Genomic DNA, 9659 nt, shown 5'->3' on the forward strand with positions numbered 1-9659 from the left:
ACTAAATCCCTAGTGGTTTTATGCACACCTATTAAAGTATATATAAGCAACATGCTAAGGAGAATCCCCTAAGAACCAGTGAGATGAAAGGCCAGTGATGTATTGATTACCAAGAGACTACTGAAAAATTAGTTGAGTAGAAAACATGTTCAATTATTTTGACTGTGTTCAAGAAATCTGGATTTCAAAAACCAAACCTGGCTTTAATCACAGTATACAAGGTATGTGTATTGTGCTTTGTGAACTCTGAGCTTTGCTTTGCTAAATTTAGTGATAGAACTGGACTAAAAGTGGTTTCCTCTTTTTTTGACTACATAGCATGTAGTAATCAAGGCTTATGAGTACAGTTAGCTCTTCTGGAAAGTAAGTCTGCTAACAGGAAGCCAGTATTTAATGTGTCTACTTCCTAGACCTCCTGTTTTTGATCAAGCAAGAGACAGTTCCAGAGATTCTTCAGATCTCAGGTGAATCAGAAATCTTCCCCTCTCACTGGCTAGAAAAGTATTTCCAGCATCTTCACTCTTAGCTCAGGCTTTTGTTAAAAGACATCTCTTTTAAAAGACATCTAGTTAAAGCTGTAATAATTGTTATTTCAACTTAACAATTTTTGATAGTATGTAGGATCCCTTTGATTGAAAATATGTTTGATTATTATGAAATTATTTCATAAGTTTACATCTGTTACATTTAAATCATTGATGGTTACACATAAAGCCAGAATAAAAAATAATAATTCAAATATAAGGTCAGTTAGGTCAGACAAGATCACACATCCATCACATGGCTGACCACAGTGACACGTAATCTTGAAATTTTGAATTTTGAAATTTTGGAATTGCAATCTCCTTTCCATTATTGTGGGCAAAAGCATCTCTTTCTTCCTTATTATTTTCTTGCTAGCTTGATTCCTTTAAGAAAGACAGATACCTCTAAGGGACTGTTTTTCTCCTTTTTTGAACAGGTATGGTGGGGGTAGAAGGATCACACTGTGGATGCTTCTATTTCTCTCTTTTGACAATAGGGGAAGCTTTAGCAATGGTGGAAGCTACAGACAACAGGCTTGAATAAGCTTTGACTAGATGCTTGACCTTTACTGTCCAAACTTGAGTTCTCTGTACACAAAAATCCCAAGCCAAATAGCCAAACTAACCAAAGTATTTGAAGAGCAAGCTTGGACAAAGAGAAGTTCCTTCTCCAAATTTATTTCCCTTTTCTAAGACACACGTAAATAAGAATGAAGAAGTAAACAGAGCTTCCAAGGGCACCCAGAGATGAGGGGACATTGCAAGGACTATAAAGGGAGGGCTGAAGTAATGTGTTAAAATTGATTCAGTGTTTTAAAAAGATTAGATACGTGTAGGTTATGAAAAATTATCTAATGGAAATGACAGTAAACCAAACAAAATACCAGTAACTGGATGGGGACACCTATCACTCAGCTTCATACACCTATGTACATCTTTATACATGCAGAATATTTAGCTATGCCTGAACTGGACTTCCCTTTAGGTCAGTGGAGAAAACCAGAAAATCTTCAAACATGATTCATACCTTCTATGTAAATATTCTAAAGTGGGAGTGCTTATTTCTGAATTTAAAGGTAATCTAAACTATGAGTTCTAATGTAGGCATCAACCCACTGAAAGTATTCAAGCCTAGTTGAGATGACACCCAGTTTATGAAAATAAAATTACTAAATAGAATTGAAAAGGAATTACTTGAAATGTTCTGTTAGTTATTGTGTGAATTATTATTTGAATAGAGAAAATTGATTTCAGAAATCTCAACACTTGAAGGTTTTGTTTCAACTACTTTAAAAAAAAGGAAAAAAACTCAGTTTCTCGCATAAAGAAGTGTTACCCTTTTTTAATAATAGGTTTTAAAAAAAATCAACATTCTTTAAATGCATTCCTTGGCTTATATATATATTTTAATTGTTTTGCTTTATCTGAAGGTGCATATTCTTTTTGTTTGTTTAGGGGACAGCAGTCTTTTGTGGGCTTGTCGCAATCTTAGGATAACACTTTTTCCTGTCCAGTTAAACCTGAAATAGATCTTTAACTGTAGAATTAAATTTCTGTTTCTAGTTGATTGTAAAGTTGATTAAATGAAAATAGTTTAGACAAGCTGCATGCAATGTGTTTCATTATACTGAAGATAATATCACAGGGTAATTAGTTTACAAATTTTAAAAAATTAATTTACAAGTAGTTTACAAAATCTACAGATATGATAGATTAATCAATTTTCTACTCTTTTCCATCTGTCTAGTTTTTATATTTCTTATTTTTCATATATCTCACTGTTTGTCTTATTCTTCTAATTGCTTCTCCAGGCAAACTATTTGAAATCCACTGATTTCCTTTTGGAACATGATCTGAAAAAAAAGATGGAAAACCACACCAAGATAACCGAATTCATTTTGGTTGGGTTCAAATCTCATCCAGGATCACATCTCCTCCTCTCTGTTCTCTTCTCAACAATGTATGCTGTCACAGTTGTAGGAAATGTCTGCATGATACTCATCATTAGAATGGACTCCAAACTGCACACTCCAATGTACTTTTTCCTAGAGAACTTGTCAGCCTTGGACATCTGCTATTCCTCTGTCATCACTCCCAGAGCAACACTGATATTCTCACTGGACAGAAGAAACATTTCTTACAATGGCTGTGCTTCACAAATGTTCTTCTTCTCTCTCTTTGGTACAACAGAAGCCTTCTTTCTTGCTGTGATGGCTTATGATCGTTTCACTGCCATCTGCAATCCACTGCTGTACCAAGTGATTATGAATAAAAGACTCTGTGTTTTCATGGTGATGGCCTCTTATCTGTCAGGCTGCATCAACTGCACCATCCAAACAGGCTTTACATTCAGTTTGTCCTTTTGTGGACACAAAGAAATAAACCACTTCTTCTGTGATGTTGCTGCAGTGATGCATGCTTCCTGTTCAGACACACTCGTCAATGAACTAGTAATGCTGACTGTGTGTGGATCCATTATTGTGGGCACTGCCTTGGTGGTTTTTATCTCCTATGGTTATATAATCATCACAATTGTCCAAATGCCTTCAGCTGAAAGCAGGCACAAGGCCTTCTCCACCTGCTCCTCTCACATGATGACCATCTGCTTGTTCTTTGGGACAGTTTTCTTCATGTATGCTCAGCCTGGGGCCACATCTTCACCTGACAAAAATAACACCATCTCCATCTTCTATACTATTGTTATTCCCATGCTAAACCCTTTCATCTACACCCTTCGAAACACGGAGGTAAAAGGGTCTCTGAAAAAACAATTAAAAAGGAAAGGGTTTTTTTAGCACCTTAACTAAGGTTGAGAATGGCCACAGTGATGAATTTGGTACAGACAGGTGCTTAGAATGCAAAAAAAGAGACATCAGAGAACATCAGGGCTTGCTTTCAAGAGTCTTTTGTGTTTCTAGATGGTCAGTGTCATGGGTGAAAGCAGAAGATAACAAAAACCCTAAGGGAATCTAGATCAGATGAAGGTGTGGATTTGTTTAACCATATTTAGACATTTACAATCCATTTGAGCTGTAATTTAGAGCCCTCTTATAGCCATTCAAAAGGTAAAAGCATTTTAAAGCCATAATCAATCCAATTGGATTGGACAATCTGAAGTGTATCTAAGTGCATTGGATATCTAAAATAGGACATAAAACTCAGACTCTGGCAGTACCTTATTTGTGTGCCTCAGAACACAGGCACAGGCAGTTCAGGTGGAGGTCTCATTGCAAATCTTCACAGCTAAATTAGATCAAACAAGAGTCAACTGAAAGATTTATTTCTCTGTGACTCCTCGTCTTTTTAGTTATTTTTTTCCCTTTTAATCACTTCTCTTTCAGTGGAACCACTGAAATTAGGATTACAACCATTAAGCATTAATGGGCAATTGAAATATTGTGCTTGAAATGCTCTTTGATGACAAACAAACAAACAAACGAAAAACCAAACAGATTCTTTTTCCATGTATCCATGTGCATGTACATGCGAGTGTTTGTAAGAGGATGGGAGCTATTTCTCTGTGATAGGCAGACTTGTAAAAACAACCATCTGACATAACATAAAGGTAACATTTGAGTTCAACTTTTCTGGTTTAAAAAAAAAATGCACATTTCAGAAAATACCAACTTGAAGCTTCAGCATCAAGTGTCTGAACCATGACCTCTTGAGTTACCAAGTAAGCACTGTCCTACCATAAGACTGCTCAGTTCTCATTGTATTGCAACATAAGATAGAGCCTGCTAGAAATCAGAAGTCACCTTCCAGAGAAAGTAAATATTTAAATGATTTGTTTACTTTCTACTTAAAAGAAATAATACCACTTTGAAATAAATCACTACCCATAGTTACCTTTTTTTTTTCTCTTTTGGTATAAAAGGTATCTGTGCTACAAGCTCAAACACACATATGTCTTCCCCCATCCTATTTGGTAGGGAAAAATACCAGAGGAATATCCATCTGTGTAGATTGTGAACCACTGGAATTTCTGTCAGCATTTTCCAGTAGCCACTATTGTGACTTCAGTGCCCGCTACTCTTCCAAAGAACTAAATTAGTAGAAAACATCTGTATCGAATGCAGCTCCACTCTCCCATATCTGTGTTCAGGTACAACAGAGATCTCTGCACCTGAAAGTTAGTATTTTCTAGCAAGCCTCAGCAAAGGGTCCCTTCTGGTTACCACTACATCTGGTAGTTTAAAAATGTGAAGTGGTACTCATACATAAAGGTTTTACTTCATTAGCATATGCAGGGCATGAGAAGTAATATGTATTTTCAAAATGTACATATACTTTTTCAAGTGAAAAAATATGTATTTTCAAGTTAATGAAACACAGTTTGGCTTTTGGTCACTGGTTGGGCGATTCCTGTGGCTCAGCTCCCATCAGCTTCATCGTTTGAAACAGAGCACACCCACAACTACCCCTGTGCTGCTCCTTTTCAGCCTCTTTCAGGGCAGCACCCCAAGCTCCCTAAAGGCTCCTGCTTCCAAGGACAGTTTGTTTCTGCTGAACGATTGCCAACACAGACACTTCTTCTTGCTGAGCTTCGTCTTCTAGTGTTTCTCCACAACCTTGTTCACATGGCTGCATTTCTTTAGCATTTGCAATTGAGCACTGGTGGTTTCATGGCCTGCATTGTGGGTATCTGCTTCACCATGGACCTCCTTGGGCTGCAGTGGTGGGGGGACACTAAACCATGGTCCTCTCCATGGGCTGCAGGGGAATCTCTGCTCTCTGATCCCTGGAGCACCTCCTCTCCCCTCCTTCTTCACCGACCTTGGTGTCCAAAGGGCTGTTTCCCTCATACATTTCTCATCCCTCTCTCACACAGCTGCTGTGCAGTGGTTTTAACATTTCTTAAATATATTTTTGACAGAGGTACAACCGCTTCAGTGATGGGCTCAGTTTTGGACAGTGACGTGTCTGTTTTGGAGCCAGTTGAAACTGTCTCTGCCTGAGATGGGGAGAGCCCTGAGTCTGTTTTCACAAAGGCCACTTTGCTGTCTTTGCATCACCAAAACCTTGCCACATAAACCAAATACACTCCATTTCATTTTTATTCCTGGGAGGTAAAGAATTCAGTCTACACCGAATAATAACTAATTATTATTATGTCCTTGTTACAGAAACGTATTCACATTATTATAAGCATCACTGTATTGCCCAAAACAAAGTCTATGCTAAAAATAAGCCAGATAATAATTCCAAGTCATTCTTCAAGCAGAGCAAGACAAGTTCCTGAGGTCTGCAGAGCCAACACAAAGTCCAGGACTTGCCAATTGCAATGCCAAGATCATACTTCTTTATCTGTATCACTGTGTCAACTTCCTCCTGTCAGGGCTTGCAGTATAATTGGGGTTTTCTCAAAATTAGCTTGGCTGCCAGCAGGCAGAACCAATTAACTCTATATTGGACATGTTTATTATGGATAATGAAGAACTGACATTTCTTTCACATGGCAGCAAATCCGGAGGCTTCCCTGACAAGAAGCGAGCAAGAACGGATCATCTTTTTTCTCTTATGCAAACCCAGACTCATTCTTGGATCAAAATGGGTTGCACTGATTTCCAGCCTCAAGGGTGTGCCCAACACAGCTGTCCTAGGGCAACTTTAGATGAGATAGGCACAAGCACTGAACATCACCCCTCCATAGTATACATTTTAGGTCCTATGTACCAAGCAGGATTGCTAGAGCAGGTGGACACCGATTTTCTTTCATACAAGCACAGGTCTGTGCACCACTCCTGGCTTCTGGTCCAAGGCTGCTTTGTGACTGTACTGTTTTTCTCCAGGATAGAGTTAACTTTCCTCAAAATAGCTCACAGGGTGCTATGTTCTGAATTTGTGCTGAAAACACTGCTGGTCATACAGGTATGGTTCAGTTATTACTTACACAGGGACAAGGCCCTTTCTGCTTCTCACACCACCGCACCACCGAGGAGACTGGGGGAGCATTAGAAATTAGGAGGAAACACAACTGGTTCAGCTGACCCCAACTGCCCAAAGGTATCTTCCATACCACATGCTCAGCAATAAAAGTAGGCAGAAGGTGCTTGGAGACTGGCTGGGCATCAGTAATTTGGTGTTGATTGTTTTCATGTGCATCAACACCATTGTGGTTCTGGTGTTTTATTTCTCTCTTTTTTGTTATTGTCATTACAATTTAGCATTATTTTTTCATTTCAATTATGAAACTGTTTTTATCTCAACCCACAAGTTTTCTCACTTTTACTGTTCCCATTCTCCCCCTCCCATTCCTGTGGGGAGGAGTGGCAAGTTTTGGGTTCCTTAGTTGCCAGGTGGAGTTAAACCATAACAGTCCTTTTTTGTGCCCCTAGTGTGGCTTGAACGCACAACCCCAACATTATGAGTCTCACATTCCACTGACTGAGCTAGCTGGGGATGGGATACTTGCTGCAGCTGTCGGAGGTGTCCAGATCTGACTGGCAACTGGCCCTTCCATGTAGCAGTTCTGCTGTGAGGACAACCCTGGGTACAGTGCTGGATGCAGGCAGATGTATTCCCCAGGAGGTTATTGCTGTCACTATTTAACACTTTCTAATGGAGACATGCAACAAAAGCTGTCAATGACTTCAGCTCAGGTCAGCTGGTGAGAGTTTTGTCAAATCCAAAGCCGTCCTTATCCTGGTTATAACCACAGTCTGGTCTCCCTCTTCAAGTATGCCATAGAGGTGGGAAATTGTGAAGAGTTCATTTGTGCTTTCTTGTTTCTTTTCTGGTCACTCAGACCATTGCAGCATGTCAGGGGCAGTCCAGAGCTTTCAGGTAACCCCATCCTGTAGCGTGGATCTGTGCTTGGTTTGTCCATCCAGCACTAAAAGAAAATCATCTGGTGAGCGAGGGCTGGGCACGTGAAGCTCAGCAATGCCAAGCACAAAGTCCTCCACTTGTCTTGAGACAATCTCCCAATGTCAATACACGGGATGAATGGATTGAGAGCAGCCTTGCAGAGAAACACTTGGGGATACTGGAGGATGAGAAACTGAGGTGGTAATGTGTACTTAGAGCCTAGAAAGTCAGTCATATCCTGGGTTGGATCAAAAGAAGTGCAGCCAGCAAGTCAAGGGAGGTGATGCTCCCCCTCAGCTATGCTCTTCAGACCCCACATGGTGTGCTGCATCAGGCTCTGGGGCCTCCAGAACAAGAAAGACACAGATCTGTTGGAGTGAGTCCAGAGGAGCCCACAAAGGTGCTCAGAGGGCTGGAGCATCTCTGCTATGGGACAGTCTGATAGAGCGGGGGTTGTTCACTCTCGAAAAGAGAAAGTTCTGGGGAGATCTTATGGCAGCCTTTCAATATATACAGAGGATTTGTGAGTAAGACAAAAGGACCTTTTAACAGAGCCTGTGGTGACTGTGCAGTTTTGAATTGAAAGAAGGCAGATTTAGATAATATGTAAGGAAGAAATTTTTTATGAAGAGGGTGGTAAGACACTAGCACAGGTTGCCCAGAGAAGTTGTAGATGCCACATCATTGGAAAGGTTTAAGGCCAGGTTGGATGGGGCTTTGAGCAACCTGGTCTAGTGAAAGATGTCCCTGCCCATGGTAAGGGGACTGGAACTTCAGGACTCTGAAGGTCACTTCCAACCCAAACCCAAACCATTCTCTGATACTACGATTCTCACATGTCTGAACAGCAGTTTTGGGCAGGCTTTGTCCCTTGACAGAAGCAGAAGCGTGGGGCTTCATTGGTGCTGGTGCTGGGGCTCTGTTACAGGTTGGGACTGACTGGGGGCATGTTTCTTGTTAGATGGATACAGTGCAGTTGTGAGAAGGAAGTGAGAAATGGCATGCTGGATTTTGTTTTTCTGGGAAGTTCTATCCAGTGAAACACCATGAGATAGATGCATGTGGAGGAAAAATACCAGTTTGAGACGTATCCAAAGGTCCCTTACAATTGTCTTTTTTTTTTGACATTTTACATTTTAGGACCTACCAGGCTGCAGTCAGGCACAGCCATCTGTACTGTATGGGGGAGTTAGAAGGAGAATGTGCAAGCAGCTCCAGCTAACATCACCATTGGGACCCATCCAGCAGACAGAGGCTGAGCAGACCACACTGTGTATGGAGAGTAGCTCCTGCTCACCCACCCACCTGCCAGTACATGCCACACAAGAAACCAGGTGTTTATCTCCACCTTTCATCCTCTGAACCACAGGGATGCCTTTTCCTGCGCAAATAACTCCTAGTCTCAGATTTCCAGCTGGCTTCTCCTAGAAACCCAGTTCCTTCTTTGCTTACCCCAGGACCTGCCTCTTTTATACAGTTGGTGGCGAGAGGGTTAGGGTTAGGGATAAGGACAGCTGAGGGCTGCCCAGGGAAGTGGTGGAGCCACTTCCACCCCTGGAAGTGTTCAAAGAAAAGAGTGGACACAACACTTAGTGCAACGATTTAGCTGACACGATGGTATTTAGTCAAACTTGATGATCTTGGAGGTCTTTTCCAACCTTAATGATTCTGTGACTCTATGACAGAGCAGGCTACGGGGGAAGGAGGACAGATGGACAGAGAGGTGGAGCAATGGCTATGGCTGTGTGTGCAGACAAGGACAGACTGAGCTGCAGATAGGTAGGCAGAAATATCTCCAGCACTTCTTACTGCTTCAGAATGGCCACCAATGCATAGAGATCTTGCTTACAGGCCGGTGTCACACTCTGCTCTTCACAGGCCATGGATAACAGCAGATGACACAACAGGCTTCTGCGTGAAGCAAAGGCTGCCCCAGCTGCCTGCAGGTGGGAAGTCGTGCCTCCAATGTGTGTTTTATCACATCTCAAAAGGGACATTTCAAGCGCAGTGGCAGAATTACATCCTCGAAGGAATTTCTTTTCCCGTGCCTGTCAGGAGACATGCAGCAAGGAAGGTGTCAAGAGGGAAGGGAGGCTCAGGGTCAATGGGAACAGCCCCCGCCTCATTCCCAACTGCACAGTTGTTTTTGATTAGCAATATTAATAACCAGTTCATAGGATGACAGAATCACAGAATCCCAGACGGGTTTGGGTTTAAAGGGACCTTTAGAGGCCATCCTGCCCGACTCCCCTGCTGCGGGCACCGGCACTTTCCGCTAAGACCGTGCTGCTCCAAGCCCCGTCCAACCACGGATGGGGCAGCCAC

The 9659-nt window shown here is 41.6% G+C and overlaps 1 protein-coding gene across 1 annotated transcript; it reads left to right on the forward strand.

The window, feature by feature from the left end:
• Window positions 1–1952: 1952 nt before the first annotated feature.
• LOC114069699 (olfactory receptor 12-like) lies at window positions 1953–3319 on the forward strand. Its single transcript, XM_027906666.1, has one exon. The coding sequence runs from the start codon at window positions 2390–2392 to the stop codon at window positions 3317–3319; it is 930 nt and encodes a 309-aa protein (XP_027762467.1). The 5' UTR covers window positions 1953–2389.
• Window positions 3320–9659: the final 6340 nt, after the last annotated feature.

Source organism: Empidonax traillii, unplaced genomic scaffold (genome assembly GCF_003031625.1).
Source record: "Empidonax traillii isolate 1590-97213 ecotype Southwest subspecies unplaced genomic scaffold, ASM303162v1 scaffold1340:size210426, whole genome shotgun sequence".
Lineage (NCBI taxonomy): Eukaryota > Metazoa > Chordata > Aves > Passeriformes > Tyrannidae > Empidonax > Empidonax traillii.